The sequence below is a fragment of the Centroberyx affinis genome, unplaced genomic scaffold (genome assembly GCF_046629955.1).
Source record: "Centroberyx affinis isolate AG114_WGS23_722 - 3 ecotype Tasmania unplaced genomic scaffold, CSIRO-AGI_Caff_v1 ptg000440l_1, whole genome shotgun sequence".
Classification (NCBI taxonomy): domain Eukaryota; kingdom Metazoa; phylum Chordata; class Actinopteri; order Beryciformes; family Berycidae; genus Centroberyx; species Centroberyx affinis.
In genome coordinates, this window is record NW_027279103.1 from 158,243 (window position 1) to 179,006 (window position 20,764).

Genomic DNA, 20,764 nt, shown 5'->3' on the forward strand with positions numbered 1-20,764 from the left:
TGTTTAGTATGGAGGTGTGCATGTGCTGCAGACTCCAGAGGCTACTGCTAAAGAGCAGAGATTTGGTTGATAGATATAGAGATTTGTCTCTAGATTTAATAGAGCTATTAAGCACTGAAATATGAATAGCATTTTTTATCAGCCCTGATTGATTACTGTTGGATTAAACTCTCTGTCTCTGTCTGACTTATTGCACTCTCTTAATTTAATTTTTCCACATCCTCCATATAGGCATGAGTTTTTTTATTATACAAAAGCTTGCTTGTATTAAAGTATGTAAGACATGTTCAGTCAATCAGGTGTGGAGGCTGCTGAACTCAGATGTATGTAATTGTTGCATTGAACACTAGAGGTAGAGAGAGGGGGAGTTAGAGAGAGAGATGCAGGTGTGTGTGTGGGCGAGAGAACAAGGCCCCTTATGCTTTTACCTCTGCAGTCTAATCACTTGTGTGGGTTTAGATGGAGGGGAGAATGCTTGTGGAGACTCACATTTACAATTCAAACTAGCAAGGTGATATTATTTAAATGAAAAGCAGGTGGCTGTGTGCTACACGGAAAGGTTTCGCTGAGTGATTCTTGATTAAATTAAAATGTTATGCCTTGTCTTTCTCTTTTGTTACCTGTGCTCTGCAGTGTGATTGTCTAAACCAACACAGTGAGCTTTGTTTTGCTGTAGACGCTATGGAAATTGGACCCAAAATGTACAATATTGCTCAAATCATCCATATCCTGTGTTATGAATGTGTGATTTATGAGCATGTTATACAATATGGACATTATGTATACAACAGGGATGGCATGGCAACTGCTGAGATCCCCCCTTCCTACCCCTCCCTCCTTCCCTCCATCCCTCACCTCATCCTTCCTCCCCCGCTGGGAGGACATCTGGTCCCAGACCAGACCTGCCCTCTGCTGCCCCCCCTCTCCTCCCCCCTCCTGCTCTCCTCCTCCCCTCCTCTCTACTCTTCTTCCTCCACACAGGGATCCACTCAGACAGAGAGCGAGGGATTCATTTGATCCACAATTGACAGTCTATTCTGGCCAGAAATCTCTTCAGACTAAGGAACACGGCTCTGCTAGATCTATAGTGTACACTCTGCGATCTTCTCAAGCACAGGGATAAGGATCTCAAGTATCTTGCAGGTCTATGATTTAACCATGTAGCAGCCAAACACATTGTTAAGTGCCTCACTCAACATGTGCAGCAATCAAAGGATTAAATTCTATCGATGGTGTACAGTCTGCTGGACACTCTGCAGTGCAGGCTCCAGTCTGTCATACTAACACAAATGCGGTACTTGCGGTACATGCATGTTGGTTTATTGTGTAATCACCATAATCACATTAATGCATGGCCATTCCAACTGATGGCCCCATTAGGCTTGGCTTAGTTATTGTCTACAGGTTTCACCACTATTTACTGCCAAGCCTGCAGGTTTATCCCAATTCCCTGAAGAGCCATCCTGCCCACTTTCCCGTCACTGCCATCACCATGGCAATGCCTCCATCTTAATCAACGCCTCCCCGTCTGTATGTCTGTTTCCCAGCTATTCACCAGAAGTTAGCCAGGACCGGTCCCTGCTTCAAGATTGAACACGGTGCACAGTCTCCTGTGGTCTTTATCGGACGAGATAGAAACAATGCTAGCTACAATTGAAATGTTTGCCTCACTGTGTGTGTGGTTCACAGAGGAATGTGGGTCTATGAACTTACGTGTGAACAATACACTGCCTTTTCTGTATCCCAGGGCACAGAGACAATAATGTACAGTGGTTTCTGAGTGGTTCCCACCTACACGCCGGATTACTTACCCAGCTCTCTGGCTGTCATGTAACAAAAGCAGCAGGTTCAATAGGAAGGTCTGGTCAGAGAGTGGTGTGATATAGACATGAAAACTCCATACAGGCTGTTATTGGTGTTAGGGAAGACATGATGAGTCATGAGTCAAACTATTGCAAATGAGAGTTGAAAGTTTGACACATGGTGCAAATATTAAAGTGACATTCTCTGAACTGTTAAAACACATTGACTTGAAAAAGTTGAATGGGTAAACTTTTTTTTTTTCAATTTCTGATATTGCTCTGGCAATTTAGTCCAAAAGACATCTTCATCTAGAGAGAGAGAGTATGCCAGTTCCAGTCTTTTCTCTGACTACCACTGACATCATGTTCAGATGAGCCAGCACGTAATTATCTGTCTGTTTCCATTATCTACAAGGTCAGTCTGATTGCAGGGAAACAACCCCATTTAGCTACTACATCTCTCTCTCTCTCTCTCTCTCTCTCTCTCTCTCTCTCTCTCTCTCTCCCTCCCTCTCTCTGTCTGTCTCCCCCTGTCCCCACTCCCCCTGTCTCTCCCCCTCTACTATTTTAATTGGAAAAATGTGCAGTTGGATGGAGAAATGGTGTCCATCAAACTTTACACTCCAGTGTCCAATCGTCACAATATTGCCATTCATTTTAGAAGTCCAAACAACAATCATTGCTTTGTCATTGCTTTCAATTTTGGCATCTTAATAATTTTTGAGGTAGACCTAGATATTTTTAGTCTATTGTTTTTCATCCATTTGTGTGTTATAGCAATCTCTGTGTAACTTGTATTACTTGAACTGAATGAGATAATTCAAACCCCACAGCTTGTGCATTGTTCATTATGTTAACAGCTGTGTGGCCATTGCTCTAATCTCCCAATATGGAGAACAAGTGTTTAGTTGATGGCTCGCAAATGGCTTTAGATGGTTTAAATGCCACTGTAAAACTACTCCAAATACACCTTCTTCTACTGGCAACCATTTGAACTGATGTGGATCTGACTTGGGCAATTTTTGAACTAAATCACCCCACATCTACCCTGTGAATATACACTCATCTTCACAATGTATGAACTCTATGGTCTTCATAGACTAATATAGGCAAAAATACATCATTTCATGCAGGCCTGTCTGTTTGTTTGCTTGGGTCAGTGTTTGCAGACAGTTGACGACCTGACCAGTGATTCTGTATCTCATTCCCTCATCAGGCATTCAAGGACATGCTGTATGCTGCCCAGGACCAAGCCCCGTCCATAGAAGGTAAGGAAACTCCCTGTCTGGACACACACACACTGATACACATACCCAGACATAGACGTACAGACGTACAGACGTACACACACACACACACACACACTACTGTACCCAATGCCCTCTGCCCTGGGCTTGTTTGGGCAACCTTCATCTGCCTAAAAATAGGTGGAAATCATTGCCTTCTTGCAGCCACTCACTCCTCACTCTCAAGTGGACCTAGGTCAAATAGCAAATCATAATCTTTAGCATTTGAACATGCGTGAAGTTATGGATGGAAAAAAAGAGAAAAAAACAAGTGCCAAAAAGTCAATTATTTGAATTGCTTTGCTTGCTGTATACTTGATGTAGTTGAAGAGTTGTTTGACACTATCTGAACCCTCCTGATGCATTAAATTCTACTTCTGATGCTCCAGTTGGATTAAAACAAAAACTAAAAGCTATTTGAAAACACTTTTTGCACCAGGACTGGGCGCAACATGGCAGAGCAGAGTCTGAGTTCAATGACCGGCGGTGTGTTGCTGGTCAGCACACTGTAGATAAGGAAGCGCTCTGGCTATAATTAATCTTTGGCATCAGACTGTAATTGAGGTGTGCCGAAGGAAAGAACGTAAACAATTTGTTTTTAATTTAGACGCTCTTTAACGGGAGTAAACAACGTTCTTTGGTTGCAGACAGGAGACGTAGTTTGTGATGTTGGTGACGTGGCTTTGGAGCTGTGGAGAGACTGTGACAGGATGGAAAAGATTGGACTTGCACTGAAATGTGGCCGCATTGAACTCACCTCTAGCTGCCATATCTGTTTTTTGATAGGATGAGTGTATGTGTGTGTGTGTGTGTGTGTGTGTGTGTGTGTGTGTGTGTGTGTGTGTGTGTGTGTGTGTTCCACAACATGCCCCTCACAGAGCTGCATCTCCCAGAGCTCAGTTCCAGCTGAGCAGGCTTGAAGTGGATGGGCGTTTGATGTGATTCTATCCATGAGCAACAAAGACGTTATGCACAGTCACTGAGTCTGTGTGTGAGCTCGATCAGTGTGTGTGTGTGTGTGTGTGTGTGTGTGTCAGGTTCAGCCATATAGGTGTGTTTTGTTTTGTGTATGCTGAGAGGGAGAGAGAGAGAGAGAGAGAGTGATAGACAGAGATAGACTTTTGTTGACCTTGTCTTCCGCTGTAGTAGGCTTGGAAGGAGGCAGGTGAATTCTAAAATATTGTATGAAATGTGGTTTTAGTGTGTATGTGAATGTGCGTGTGCATGCATGTGTTTTATGTCTTGTTTGGTGATAACATATGAGCTGTGTCTCTCCTGTAAGCACCGGTCTCCAGAGAGCGTTAGCCATGCCGGCTGAGCTGAACATGGATGATAAATCATTTCCTGTCTCCGGTCTGCGCTGCACACATAGGTCAAAGCTCTGTATCCATCAGTTTGTCGCGTGATAGGTGAGGGGGTCTTATACATGGAGACGGGATCAATCAATCAATCAGCAGAATAATATGCTGTCGCAGTTATGTCAGTCGTTCGTCTGGTATCCACAGCTTGCTTAGTGTGAAGTTCCACCATTCCGCAATCAATCAAATTGATTTGTATGCTTTTCACACTTTTGTCGCTCAATATGTTACCAAAACACTGAAGAATGAGCCCAGCCAAGTGCAAAGAAATGTGTATCTGCGATGATATTTTTTGTGCAGGAGAGAAGGTCTCAGACAGCTGTCTATCCCTCTTGGTGTTCTGAGGGAAAGAGACAAAGACTGTAATGAAAACAGCAGCGAGGGCAGACAAATAGAGTTATTGAGCCCCGTCTACATTCTCCTGTGGCTGATATTTTGTTGACTTTTCATAAGAGAAACAAGATCAGCAGCTGTTATAAAATAGAAGCTTACTGCAGCACTTTCTCTTCACACCCACTAGACCCACTCTGTCAAATTTGATCAAATTTAAACCTTGATAATTTTATTAAATCTGCTCCCTCAGTGAAAGACTAATTATAAGGATATGATTCAAGGGTGAATCCCCCCCCCCCCCCTCTCTCTCTCTCCCTCTCTCCCTCTCCTGCCTCAGTCTTGATGGAAAACTAACGTTTTTGGTATTCGGAGGACGTTTTCCCTTGCCTGAGGGAGACAATTTACAGGGTTATAACTACTCGCTCACCCATTTCCTCTGCTCTCTCGCAGGCCGACCTGCCCTACCTGATAGAGCTGTACAGTAGAAAGACACAGTGCAGAGCAGGCAGCACTTCAAAGCCTCTGTCACAGCCTTTCCGCACAGTGCGGTTGTCACATTGTCGGATTGTCGCTATAGCAATTTGCCTGGCAAATCTATTATGGCGGTGTTTTACAGAACAGGGAGAGAGGAGCGGAAGCGGGAATCATCTGTCGACTTTCCACTGGGTTTCAGATCACGACACGTTATGGGCTACTTGCTGTACGTGGCGCGTAAAATAAGAAACTTTGTGTTCCGGATATTAGAACATTGAACCCTTCTATATCAAGTAGCTCTAGTTCAGGAATATAGGGCAATAAGTATAGTTGTCTAGCACTTTTCTTAGAAGGTATTAAGGAAAATTTGACCCTCAGATGCTCTTACATTGTTATGTGTGAAATTCAATGCATTCCAGCAGTTATTTTGTCATAAAACCTTTTTCTCTCGACTTGCTTCATTTACTTGGTTCAGTTGGTGACTCCCTTCATTTCCCAGAATGCCTTTTGACAACACCCAGAGAATAGGCCAGAACTGGTTGCTTTCAGTCGTGTAGTTAGAGCAATGGCAATAGTGATAGCAGTAGCGTAGTAACAGCGAAAGAGTGAGTTTTTCCAGTCGAGAAAACACAAAACACAGCATGTCTTGTGGCTGCATTGCATTCTGGTCTATTGAGGCTACTGTCAGTGGAGAAATTGGTCTCTCTGCCTCTTCTACAATGGATTTCTCCCTGTATGGTTGGTGAACATTGGAGCAAAATGGTGAGTCTAGAAAGAAGCCCTCACTCTTTGATTCTGAGGGGCTCACACCAAAAACTGACAATTACTACTGATGTTTGAGATAGGTGAAAATTACTCCATTGTAGCTTGCTGAAAATATCTCAGTGACGTCACGTTCCCATTTATCTGCAGGAATAAGAAAAATACTCCACCAAACAACAAAATGGGCCCAGAAATATAAGGTACATCACCAATAGCTGCTTCTTAACAGCATTACTGCAGTGTTTTAAGATGGATTTTTCCTTTAAATGCAGAATTGCCTTTCCTGCTGTGCTATGTAGTGCAGTGCCGGTGCAACTTCTGCTTAAACACACATTAGCCAATCACCACCTCCACAGAGAGCCTCTCTGTGTGGGAGACTAGCCGAGAAAAGACACATCTTCTTTCCAGCACTTTATTTTTTACTAATGAATCACTGCAATGAGATGGATGTACAGCAATTAAGAGAGCTTGTTGCGGACACACGTGCACTGCTCACACACACACACACACACACACACAAACACGTTTAAGTTGCTCTGTTGCTGCATGTGACCTCTCACCCCTCGTTAAGATCCTTTGTTCTCATTCCGTCCGTCCGTCCCCTGGTTCTCTTGTAGTTGTAATTAAAACACGGCTGTCTCTCTGCAGTGGAGACCCAGTGGAAGACAACTGACAGAACAGCTGGTTGGATCCCTGGCTCCCCCTGTTCCAACCATTAGATTGAGTTATGCCACAGTCTAATTCAATTAGCCCGCTGATTATTACAGAGATCTGAGAACAATGGCCTCGGATAATAAACACACAGCTTTGGAAGGAATCTGTGTGTGTGCGTGTGTGTGTCTGTGTGTGTGTGTGTGTGTGTGTGTGTGTGTGTGTGTGCGTATTGTGTGTGTGTTTTGCTATTTCCAGTAACGTTCACATACAATATATGCCATAGATGCCTAGTTCAGAGGCATGTTTGTATTGTGAAGCATTTTTTTTAATCCGGGAGGGATGAGGCTGCACATTGCAAGTCATTTATCTGTAGGCTCATTCATTCATTCATTCATTCATTCATTCATTCATTTATTCATTCATTCATTATGTCCTTCATTCAGCTACACTGCAAATGGCCAGTCTGTCCGATCAGGGAGACTGTGATGCTATCTGTGCTTTGCAGGGCCGGGGGGAAGGGGGAGGATGGCACTGATGGCACTATTGGATTCACACAGGGACGAAGGGTGGGGCTCCTATGTACGACTACTACACACACACACACACACACACACACACACACACACACACACACACACACACACACACACACACACACATACATACACACACTCTTGTCCGAGTAGGGGGATGGGTGCTACATTATTGACTCACAGCTCAGGGGACCAGGGATTGGATTCTCCTCTGAATCACAGGGTCTGGATGTCACAGTGTTTTACTGAAGAGATGAATGAATAAGACGAGGAAAAATAAAAATCAGACAAAATGAATGGAACTTTGCTCATGTCACACTTATACAATATCTTATCTAGTAAAAGCTACCTCTTCTGTATATGGCCCATCTTATTTTTACTATACTGTCCCATAGCCTGGCTGTCTGCTGAGCCCTTTAGGACTTTTCATGTTTTATGCAGTTGAATCAATAACGGTAAAGCAATAGTGTGAAAATGGGAAGCAGTTCTATTGCAATGAAGGTGCTCTGCCATCGAGATCAAAAACCAATGAGATGGTATTTACCAAACTCGTCAAACAAATCATATTTGAAAAAATATGTTTTATTGTGTGGAAATAGAGAATAAGTCGGAACCCATCCCATCAATAAAGACTGAAAGAACAAAATGAGGATGGGAGTGAACCCCCGTAACCTTTAACCTTATCTGTTATTGAGCCGTTTTTTGCTTGATGCAGGGACCTTCATCTCATAATGTGTTTTGTCACCAAGCAATAGAGGTTCAGTCTTTCTCAGCTCCCGCCCTCGTCATCCCGGCCGTGTCTCCGGGTAACTGAGTCAGCCCCGAGCCCACAGACTGACAATCTCATTATATTGCAGACTGATAGAGTCTGTAGAGGCAAAATGTACTGCAGGTTATCTGTCTTTTACTCAATGTGAAACTGCTGAGATAGTGATGTATGGGTATCAGTGGACTATGTGTGTGTGTGTGTGTGTGTGTATGTGCCTGTGCTTGCACGCGAGTTTGTGTATGCACATTCAGCGTGTGTGCATAAGTTAGTTGGTGTGTGTGCATGAAGGCATCCTGGTGTGTCTGGCATTAGCCCCAGCCAGACTCCCCAGCCAGTGTGTGTTTGTGTGTGTGTGTGTGTGTGTGTGTGTGGAGGTGGTCCAGAGAGTTGCTGTGCTGCTATCAGAGCAGGGAGAGAGAAAAGCTTGTAGCCTGCTGAGAGAGAAGACTTCGCCAATTAGCCTGCCTGCCATTCCCTTACTCCTACAACGAGCAATACAACACCACCAGTCACCTTCCGTCTTATTGACTAGAGTGTCAGTAGAATAGAATAGAATAGAATAGAATGGAAAGAGTATCTGTCAATAGCACCGAACAAACTAGAACCTGATATAGGCATCAAATGATAGATAGATAGAGAGATAGAGAGATAGAGAGATAGAGAGATGGATAGAGAGATTGTCTTTGAAATTGGTGCTTTACTATGTTTCTCATCCATTGATGATCAAGGCAACCACAAACCCAGACATCCATTGTCCCGTCCCCAGCACCTGTACCCACCACAGCTGTTTACTCTCCACTATGCTGCCTGTTAGGCTTTTGTTCCCACGCTTTCCCCGGACACATTCTCTCCATCTCTTTATGGCTTTGATTAAAGGAGAATAAACAGAGCAGTAAACCTGCGTGCTGTTGCACCTCTTACCCTCAGCCCTGCCAGGACCCCTTTTAGCTCCGACGACTCCCTAATGAATATTTTTGCGCGTGCGTGTGTGTGTTTGTGTGTGTGAGTGTCTATGCAGGTGCTACCTTCACCTAATCTGCTTAATGAAAGCGGCCACATGAATCACAGCCACAGACCACCTCTACTCCGCCTTTCAGCCAGCGCTTATTCTGCGATTTTCTATTGTCGTCCCTAGCGCTTTGTCTCCCACCATTTTGTCTGTCGCTGTTGTTGGATGGACATGATGGGAGGCTAGTTGAAGGCTGCTAGCTTGTGTAATATAGTGCTGATTGTTATTCTGCCGGCATATATGATGGAACAGCAGCTGTTATTACTGTGGTTGGCCCTCCTCGCAGGCTGTCCTCGCCCCCCGGGTGGAATAGCATTCTGATTTCTGTAGCATCAACACTAGTCCTGCCTTGGCAAGTTGATTGCTGAAGTTTTTTATTCATGCATTTGTCCAAAAATACAAATCCATGTCGGTTTCTTCAGAATTACGTTGTTTACCTGTTGATGCCGTCAATCTGTTGCTTACACATGATCCTTTCTTTATGATTTATTTGTGTAATAGTTCAACAAAATGTATGATATGATAATGCATGAATGTAAGTATGATAAATAGGTTTTAAAGCTTGAGCCAATTTCTGGCAAACAGTTGCTTTCCCTCAACCAATAGTCCACTCTGGGGTACTGTATTAATTAAAAACACAACCATAGAGGGGTCTCTACAGTAGATGAATAAATAAATACATGCATAAACACACCAAGGCTCCCCAGCCACAGCAGCTCAAGGATACATGCATAATAGACACCAAGGCAGCAGGGCAGAGAAACGTATACAAGTCTGTAGGTGGGTTGGGCAGAGAGACAGACAGACAGCAAGGTGGTAGCAGGAGGTCAGGCACACATTCACAAGGTTAGACAAGCAAGGAGAAAGGGAGAGAGACAGATGGACAGGCAGACAGACAGGTAGACAGGCAGGAGGGTTCAGCGGGCCAGCGGTGTGGCAGCCTGGGTCTCCCTCCCCTCCAGCCTGCATTATTGATGGGCTCTTTGACAAGCTGCTGCTCCCGCTCGCTTCCAAACGCTAATTGTTTGGTGTTTGTGGGGGTTGGTTCTTTGTTTTTTTCCTTAATCCTGGTGGAAGATATAGTAATCAAATCAAACCAAAGTCAAACTAAACCAACCTGAGCCAGACTGAAATATGATAACTCAACTATTAGGAATAATCTTTACTAGAGGCCAGTGTAAAATGACCCAAACTAAGTGAGGTCTTAAGAAGCTCTAAGCTACACTGATACTGTGGTTCTTGGACAAAACCTTATTTATCTTCTGTAAGGAATATAGGAGGATCTATTTCTGTGCCCGTTTCTCAGGTCCAGACCATCAGTATTTCCAGGAGAGGGGAAAACGCCTGAGGGCGAAATTGTTAACCGACAATAGACTGTCATGGCGCCAGAATCTTAAACAATTACGCCTCCATACAAACAGAAAATTTGTTTAGCTTCATCTGGCTGCATTATAACCCAGTTTATATATTAAAAAGGACTAACAGGTACATCCATAATTACACTTATGGAATGGATTTCATTTCACCTCAGGAGTTAATGGGTTTAGCTTCCACAGTGGATTTAAACTGACTCTCATCCTACAAGGCAGCATGAGAGGGTGGGGGGTGGGGGGGTGCTGCTGTTGCTGTGATTGGCGCTTTGATGAGGCTGCTGAGGTTGTATGGGGGGTGGGCAGGGTCAATACAAACCTGGGATAGCTTTCCCAAGGTCAGGGACTAATCGAACAGGAGGTAATGACCGATGAAAAGGGGGAGCGGTAATTGGATGAAGAGAGGGATAAAGAAAGAGATGGCCAACAGCACCCTCCTCCTTCAGGTTAGATGCTATAAATATGAAGGGATAAAGCAGGGATGGAGAAAAGGGGTCAGAAAAGAATGATAGATTGGATAGGATTGTCAGTGGATTTAGTCTGAAACAGAATGAGAGAGAGAGAGACAGACAGAGAGAGAGAGAGAGAGAGAGAGAGAGAGAGAGAGAGAGAGATCCTTCAGGCAGCAGACAGACAGACAGACTGAGTGGGAGGTCCCTGGGCTCATCTCCAATGCATGTTGCCCTGCATTAGCACTACAGCCATACCGCGAGAGAGAGAGGGAGAGAAAGAGAACCTTGATAGATGAAAGTCTCCATCCATCCATCCATTATTCATCGGTGAATTAGATCTCGCCTGAATGGAGGAGAGGAGTAGAGGAAGGAGGAGGAGGAGGAGGAAGGGGGTTGGAGGGGTTTGGGTTGGGTTAAAAGAGGAGGAAGGTACCGGATAGCAAGTGGTGTTGTGGTGTTAAGATAGGGTGAGGAGTTCAGCTGGGGATGTGGCTCCAGCAGAGAGGGGTATTTTTAGATTGGGAGTCTTTGACTGGAGTCTGGGAGGCGAGGAGCAAATTTTGACTGCTGGAGACAGGAGGGAGAGGGATTCGAGGAGTGAAGAGAGGGGCAAAGGAAGAGGGAGAGGTGGTAGGAGCTGGGGTGCAGGGAGGAGAGAGGGCCATGATGATGGGGAGGGGGCAGCTTAGGGGGAAGGGTGAAGGAAAGGTTAGTGGTGCTCAGAGGAGTCAAGGTTGTCCTGGAGCCCTTAAATGTAGTTATGAGGGTTATGAGTCCCGTCGTCAACAACTTGTCATCGCTATGCCTCTCTCTCTCTGTACGTGTGTGTGTGTGTGTGTCTGTGCATGATATGTGTGCTGGCCTCGGCAATGATCTCCACGCCTTATGAACATGCTGCCACTGGTATGATGATAGGAATCGGCCGCTATCCAGCTGTGATCTGTGCATCATCAGGACGGACAGAAGCCAAACACTAATCCTATGGATGGGCTGTCGGCCAACACTGAATGGTTTCTCATACACCGAGCCTTTTACTCCGATGTGAATACGATCCTAGAAAGGTTAAATAAACGAAATGTGTAGATCATATGAATTGGCTGTTTGCCAAGCGCTAATCTGGAGATCATATACATGGATCTGTTCCCGGGCCAGCAGTGATCTCGAGCTAACATGGATGGGATGCTAAATAGAATGTGAATGTGATGAGAACTGATTATGGATCAGCTGTCGAGGTCTCAGGGGGGTCTGGGTATATTTGTTTAGCGTTAGCTGGGTTCTCAACTAATAACCTCACCTCTGTTGTGAGACAAGTTGCTGCTTTTAATCGGCAACGAGAAGCCTAAATAAACAGCTTTGGCCGCCAGCCAGCAGATCAGTCATCCCATGTCAAATGTAACCTTTCAGTCATAGCTGGCTGCATGTAATCAATCTATCATGGGATTCACACGTGGCTGTTTTGATTAATTTGAATAGTTGTTTTTATCTGCTAGGTGAATGATTGGCTGAAAGTAGGAAATTGAATTAATTTCTTATTATTAAATTAGCAGTTGTAGATTTGGATGTCATGTACGATCATACACCATCAATCATGTTTTCAAAGTAAAAGGAGCAGCAGGCCGAGTGATAGATAAGGAAAAAACAAGGGGGAAGTGATGATGGATAGAGGGAAGAATAGAGACATACGACCTTGTCTCCGCTCTGTGTGTGTCTTGATGTTTTTATCCTCTCACTCTGCTGTGCTCTGCTGCACTTGCATACAACAGGCTGAACAGAGCTTGCTGCTCACCCGCGTGCACACACACACAGGCACACATGCTCGTATGCGCGCGCACACACACACACACACACATACCCACAGCGGAGCCAGGGACTATAGGGGGTGTGGGTGTGATTGTAAGCTATAGGTGATGACAGCAGTGCCATATGCTGGGGTATTTCTGCTTTCTTTGTACTGCCATTACATCTAATGCAATCATCACACACTGTCCACTGTAATCTCTGCTGTAAATCCTCACTTTTTTTCCCAAAATGCTGTTGTAGGGAATGAGAAAACCTTCCATTGCCCTACAGCAGCTTAAATGTTTTCCACTCACACACAGCCATTTGTCAGCATGCCACTTTCTAATCATCCTTTCTGCATCTGTTATCTGAATGAATTCTCTCCACTGGGATTGCTCTGCAGGATGTCGATTTGTTTTCAGTGTTTCATAGTAAGTATAAGCAATTAGTTGTGTTATTTTTACAAGTGAGGTGATGTATTTGTTAGGGATGTGTGGTTTAGGATGAGTGGTTGTATGGTTTTATGTTCCTGGGTGTGTGTGTGTGTGTGTGTGTGTGTGTGTGTGTGGATTTATGTGTGCTAGTGGGTGAGTAGGGCGTTGCAGAAGACACAGTGTCCTTCACTGTGCCAATCTGCTGCACAGTCTCTCTGGAGAGACAGCCGGAGCCCGGTTCAGATTGGTTCAGAGGCATGAAAACGTGTGGAAAACGTACCGACCGCATGAAGCACAGATTGCGGCACGTCTCCCTCCTCATCCCTATATTGCTATTTTAACTCTCAACTGATTGTCGACACAATTACAGGACTCCGCTCCACACCTGGCAGCAGGGGGATCTATTTCAGAACTGCTATTGGATGGAAACGTTTCTCTAGCAGCAGAGAGTACGACTTTAAATTGAGTCACGCCCCATGGGGTCAGTGCGAGTGTACATGATTGTGTGTGTGTGTGTGTGTGTGTGTGTGGAGGGCAAGGTACAGCGGTGGCATATATTTGTGTTTGGTGCGGTCTCCTCATATTGAATCCTAGCTCTCGCCCTGGGCAAAACAAGAGAAGGAAGCACAGCCGGGATTGAAGGGCAGTGAGGGAAACTAAAAGACAAAGAATGGCAGATAAAACGAGAGAAGAAGAGAGGTGACATTGATAGTAATTGGAGGACAGAGAGCTAAAGCCTTGGAGAGCCTTCCTTTCCTGGATGCTGCTGTTACTCACACAAAGGATGTGGGGGAAAAACTGTAGGGAAATGGCAGGTAAACATGGCAGCTTGCCAAAACCTGTGTTTACTGTCACTCTTCACAGTTAAATGACAAAAGTTTGTTGAACAGCACGCAGAACAGACACCTGAAGCTGTGCTACAAAACAGGACTGAGCTGAATCTGAGCTGGATTTGTGTATTATACTTCCTAGATTCAATGAATCTATTCCAAAGGAGCAAGAGCATTTGGATGCAATCCACTTTTTAATTGCCTTCTAAAGATTGCTGCAATATATGGTCATACGCGTCGGAGGTCAGCGGCTAATTCGTTCGGGGGCAGAAGAATATTGGCCCAGAAATGATTTCTCCTCTGCTTTATTCTATATAACATCCTTCTAATCCACAGACAGAGAGAGAGAGAGTCATATCAATAATTCACAGCTATTGTTCCCTCCTGGACAGCCTGCCTGTTTTTATATTAAACGTTGAATTATTAACAGTGTGTGAGATTGGAAATATGGTGAATCTTCCCCCTGATAGTCATGAGTTTTCAAAAAGTGTCCCTGTTACCCATAACCACAGTGAAGCCAAAAACAAGTAGACACTGATTTTACGGTTTTATGGTGTACAGTAGAAGCAATGGTGAGATTAGACACTGAAATGCCCTTCCAGTGACTTTTGGCACACACCCGGGGCGCGTGCGCATACACACACACACACACACACACACACACACACACACAGACACACACACACACAGTGGACTCACTAACACTGTCCTGTGTTGAGCAGCTGTACTCATTCAGTGTCTCTGGCTTTCTGTCAATGTCACCATGTCAAGAATGTTAGCGTTCCTTATTCTCAACACTTCCTCTTAACCGTCCCTGCTACCATATGCCGGCCTGAGGGAATATGCATATTTCATATCCTCCTCAACATGTGGCTAATGTATTCATGATGCGTGTTAATAATAACCAATTACTTCAATGCTGGTAGGGCAGAGTCCTGTGTGTACATTACTTTTTACTGCATGTTTTTGCTTGATGGTCTGTTTGTCTGCATGCCTGTATATCCGTGAAGTTGCTTAGTTGGTGTTAGAGGCGGGCTTTTTATGTGTTTTATGTGTGGCACAAAGGGAAAATTTTTCAAATACCGACACAGTATTGAAATACTGACATGTGGGTTTGACTGCATATCAACACGATTTCCCTCCATCATCTTAAGAAATAACCCGCTGACTTCTAACTGGCTCTATTATAGACGAGAGCCGCTCCTTTGTGGATTTTCAGCAGAAACAACAGTTTGTCTCTGTTTTGCATTTCCTCCTCGGGGCAAACTGCACGGCTTCTTCTTGACAAGTGCCATCTGATAATTAGGCCTCATAATCACCCTATTAGTATGCAGCCCAATTGAGCAGAGAACAGCTTATTGTTCCCCTGGCATAAGCAGCATCCCATTTGTGAGGGGATTATTGTGAATTTCTTGTTACGCTTTTTATGAGAATGAATCTTATGTGTAATGACTTAAATTGCCGAATCGTTAATCTCAGAGAGATTTGTTTTCTGTGTAGCAGGAGCAAAAGGAGAGGTTCTGATAAATTGAATCCTCAGTAGCAGAACATGGTTAGGAATGCTTAATGACGTTTTTAAAAGCATACAACCATTGGGGGCACTGCGTCATAAAGTCGGTTTCATTGTAGGACGGTGGCCTTATTTTGTGTACCTTCTTCTACAGACACAGAAAGCAGAGCTGAACTTCTTCCATCATAGTTACCATGGCACCAAGAGAGGGACCAGAATCACTTGAGCCTTGTTTTGTTCCTCCTGACATTCAGGACCCAAACACTATAAACCTAGAACTGAGAGCTGGGGTGTTCGGCTGAATCTTAATACTGTCTTGTGAAAGCATTCTGATACTCCAAGAGGAAACAAACAAACACGAGGGAAAGCCTCATAAGTCACACTTGGGAGTATGAAAGAAAATGCTGAATCATGGTGGGGATTTGTTTACAGAGACTTTTAAAATGCTACTAGCTGAGGAAGTGGGTGTATTGCAAAGGGGATGTACGTGTACTATGATCCAATATATGGCAATGAATATTAGGTTCATAGGCGAGAATTATTTAAATACCCAGAAAAAGATATTTATACTATTTATACCCATGTATAACCTTGACTATCTTGCTACACCTACTAGCTGATGAGTCACAGTTCTGGTGATAATGAGGGTTTCTTGTTGTTGCTGCTGCTCCTGCCAACATGACTCTCTATTTGTCTCAGTCCATTTGTAACTCAGCACTTGGATATTGATGTTGTTGCATGAAACCCTTCTAACCTTGTAACATATTTTCACTTCAATTGAAGCATTACCTGATCCTCTATAGGTTTAGAAAATTATCCAACCTCTTGGGCTTATGAAACCCTTTCAAAGCCCCCTTGAATAAACTCAAAATGCATTGTCATCAAGCTAAAATCATGCCTGTTTTTCTTATTTCCTGAAAAGCTAACATTGTGGAGATGCAAGGCTTTCACCTGACAGCGGCAATAGTCAAAACTTACCAGTAACCGTCAAATTACTGTACATGTCACAAAAAGTTCTGTGAAAATATAATGCCATGCTATATTTCTATGCCATGTGTGGGATATAAAGTCCTCCTGCTGTGTCATTCAGACTTAAAAATCACTACAATGTGTATATACTGTGTGTGTGTGTGTGTGTGTGTGTGTGTGTGTGTGTGTGTGTGTGTGTGTGTGTGTGTGCGACGGTCTATCTTTCATGTTTGTCATTCTTACTATAAAGTTGTCTCATCTTTGGCCACAATCCCACAGTGACTCAGGAAGGTGTGCTCTGTGTGTGTGTGTGTGTGTGTGTGTGTGTGTGTGCGTGTGTGTGTGTGTGTGTGTGTGTGTGTGTGTGTGTGTGTGTGTGTGTGTGTGTGTGTGTGTGGGTGTGTGTGTTTGCGTGCGTGTGTGCCCCAGGTTAACAAGGAGCAGGTCAGATCTTTATGGGTCGGTGTGTCTGTCTCTATCTGAAAATGCCAGCCAGATACAGTTTGCTCCGGGGCTTTAGGAGGCTGAGACTCAGTAAAGCTCATCCTCTGCTACACACACACACACACACACACACACACACACACACACACCATCCATCCGACTACACACACCTCTCTGACACCACAGAAATGTCCAGTTCAGCTTTCCACCATATGGATGCACCTCCTCTGTGGTCTATTTGTAGTGAGGCCAGATGAAGAGGATGAATGAGGAGACGGAGCCTCAGCGCTCGGTGGTGTTAGACAGACAGAGGCCCCCTCTCTTCTCCATGCTGCTCTTTATACTCAGCCAGCGTCTGCACCCATGCTGCGTAGTGACAGACACAGGCACACACACACACACACACACACACACACACACACGTACACAATGTATGCCTGTCAATTTGTGTGCCACATATACATATACTTCACAGCATGTCCCACAAGCAAGCCACATGTGCCCCATATGCTGCCCAAATACCCCCCCGAACACACACACACACACACACACACACACACACACACACACACACACACACACACACACACACACAGTTGCCTGCCTTCCTCTTGTTTGCCTAAACTCTCTAATGGTTTGATGATTACTTCCTGTTGTTTCAGCGAGGGTTGATCGATGGACAGCGTCATTATTTAGATGATTAAATGTCTACAGGTTGAAAGCTCAACATGGAAAGCCTTATTATACAGCATGATCCCATGTGTGATGATCAAGATTTGAATTAAAATCCCTGAATTTTCAAACCTCATGGTCGGGTGACTGAAAGAGAATAAATCCACAAAGAATGCTACAAGAATAATATTCTTCATTATTTATTATATTATAGTATTATTTGCAATGTGTTGCTCCGTGTAACTTTGGTCCCTCCTGTTCATGTTAATTGTGTTAACAATATGAGTTACTTTCAAGCACGGCAAGGTCAATATCCTCCTAATCAAATTGAATCAGGAAATAGCTCCTAATCTGATAACATCAAGTATTGGATTCCTCCCTCTCTGTCCTGTGGGGTAAAGGTAAGATGGGCAGCATGACTGCTGATTCATAAGTTGAATTACAGAGTTACAGTGAGGAAATGGAAACAGATCTTTCAATGGGGAAAGAGAACCTGAGAAATCACATGGCTTGAATGAACTTTTCCCACAGCAGTATTCATTTCTGGCAAAGAAGTTTGAGGGCTACAGTGAATATAATGAGGCAAATAATAGAACAGCTAGAACAGTCTGGTAAGTTCAGAAAATGACATCACTTTACTGTAATGCAGCCTTTAAAACCAGGAAAAGACACTTACCATATCACGATATTACGATATCCAAAATCATCACGATATCAATATAATATTGATATATTGCCCAGCCCTACTAATCAGTGTATCAATATATATGGAGTCTAGATTTACACATTAAAATAACAATATATTTTTGGCATTAGAGAGTTTAAAGATCCAGTGCAATGATTCATGGGTGTAGGTGACATCATTTACACCAGGAAGTAGACTGGAATTCTGTTGTTTTCTGTTCAGTTTGATTCTGTTGACAACCAGAGGGAGAGTTTAGTTAGTCAAATTTCCACAGTGCTGACAGCTATAATAATTTGGCTAACTTTACATTAACAGGTCCAATGTTAAATTATACCATGAAATTGAGAAATTGCAATTCTCATTGCACTGGACCTTTAATTGTCTTAGTAAATCCTCAGTCACGCAGTAAACATTTAGATATGAATATGTACAATTAATGCCACTGCAGAGACGGAGAGCTTAATGCATGCTAATCTGTCAGATGTGTAATATTTTGCTTAGCTTTCTAGCACACTGTTTTGTTCTGGCTTCCAAGAACAGTGTCTAACTATTCTGTAATCTCTCCCTCCCTCCTTTCCTCCTCATTTTATTTTGATTCCCTCCTTTCATCCTCATCCTTCTACCTCTTTCTGCTCCCTCTTTGACCCCTTGCTAACCTTCTCACCCTTTCTTCCCTGCCTCATCCCTCTGACCCTCTCTCCTTCTATTACTCCCTCGCTCCATCCTTCACCTCTTTCCCTCGCTCCCTTCCTCCCTCCTTCCCATCCAGCCACATAGAACAAACCTGCTGCCATACACGGCCCCGTTACATAAATATTCCACACCCGTCCTCTCTCTTACCTCCACTGCCTTTAAATTTGATCCTACTCCCATTAATATTCAGACAATTTCCTCTCTGCTATCTCTCGCTAATCTGTGCTAAAATTCTGTCTCCTGACTGAAACCTGGAGCTTTACCTAAGATAGTTAATTTCATATTTTGGTTGTGTAGATAACATGGAAGATAAATACTTTGTTTAAAGTTTCTTCAGTAAGACCTGGTGGTGACCTGATTCAAACCTAAAGGCTACCAGTATCTAAGGAGACATGATAGGCTTAAGAGGTGTAGAGTCAGATATTATATATTATACATTGCTAAAATTATATGGTTGTGGTTTGCCTCTTTTTTGGCTTTTACTATCACTTGTGTTTCTTCTGGCGTATGAACCGTGTATGAGCCATTTGTGCAGTTAAGTAACTCTTATGTTGCTAAAGTGAGTTCATTACATCAGTGATTTGTTTAAATGAAACAGGCCTGCATGACGTCCCTCAATGACACTTACAGTGCACAGAGAACTAGTTATTTTTATAGCCAAGGCATATTGCAAAATGCCACAGTGCTGATCTGGAATATTGCCATGACTTCTGACATATGTGGCTGTGGTATTTGTAAGATGCATTAAGGTGCGTCTGGCTATAATGTCAACTCTGCCACACTGAGGAGTTTCCAGAGACCTTGCAAAGTTTGTTCTCCCTCTCTGAGGAAAATGCCTTGTTTCATGTTTGCTAATCTGCTAGCTTCTGTCTGTCTAGTACAGGAATGTGTGTGTGTGTGTGTGTGCGTGCGTGCGTGTGTAAATCCATGTGTGGGTGTGTGTGTGTGTGTGTGTTTATCAGTGTGTTTTCCTAAGTGTTTATTCCCTGCATTTCAGTTCATTTTGTCCTCAAAGTGAGACTGTTTAGTGTGGCTCTTATCGAGAGGCTGCAGCTGCTGTTGTGAGAATGCCACGGCAGCCTGGAGGGACATCTTCACACACACACACACACACACACACACACACACACACACACGCACACACACACACACACACACCTTGATTTACCCACAGCTGACTAAGCCGACTAAGGCACACACCCCTAACCAAGCCTGAATAACACCATGTTGTTATATTTACCTACAATATGATATTGTTTAGGGATACTCTTGAGAAAGACGGACAAACTTGTTTAGTTGTACACTAATTAAGCTGCATGCCATTAAAAGCATATTTCTTGAGGTCTTGAGGTTGGCATTATTCATACAGTTTGTCCCACTTATGATGCCAATTTTGATGGGTGTATCTAGATGGTAACATGTACTATACTCAGTAGAAGTGGCCATTGATTATGACAATCAATAATAGTAATTATGGTGATCAATACTGTGGTTCATACAGGATTTTAGTGTGCCACTAACATTACCTGACATCATTAATGCCTGAAGTTGCCTCTGAATTTGAGAAATGGAGCTGTAAATATATAAATACCACTCAAAATAGCAAATATTGCACAAGTCTTTCTGTGATATATGATGACGCATCTTGAGCAACATTTTCAGGCTCACGGGTGATGAAGTATTTCAAGCTATGGCATCATCCATGCTGCCGGTGTGCTAGCTATAACATTACCCCACTGACCCCCCAGTAAATGGCATGGCCACCCTGTAGGTTAATGGATACTGAGTTTCCTCTGCCTCTGCCATGGTTACAGTGGTGGAGCCGGGGCTCTTATTCTGTCTAGATTAATGGCCCCAGCTTGGACTATTGACACAACACTTATCTTGTTTTTATGAGCCCAGCGGCTTCTATCTATAAACCTTAGAGGCACACGTGTGCACAGTCA

General features: G+C 43.7%; 1 protein-coding gene across 2 annotated transcripts in view; it reads left to right on the forward strand.

Annotated features, from left to right (window-relative positions):
• Positions 1 to 20,764, forward strand: part of xpr1a (xenotropic and polytropic retrovirus receptor 1a) — a 72,194-nt gene that overhangs the window by 3,310 nt on the left and 48,120 nt on the right. For both annotated transcript variants that reach the window (XM_071516976.1, XM_071516977.1), the window contains exon 2: positions 3,019 to 3,070. In XM_071516976.1, the coding sequence (XP_071373077.1) occupies positions 3,019 to 3,070 (52 nt within the window). The remainder of the gene's footprint in view (positions 1 to 3,018; positions 3,071 to 20,764) is intronic.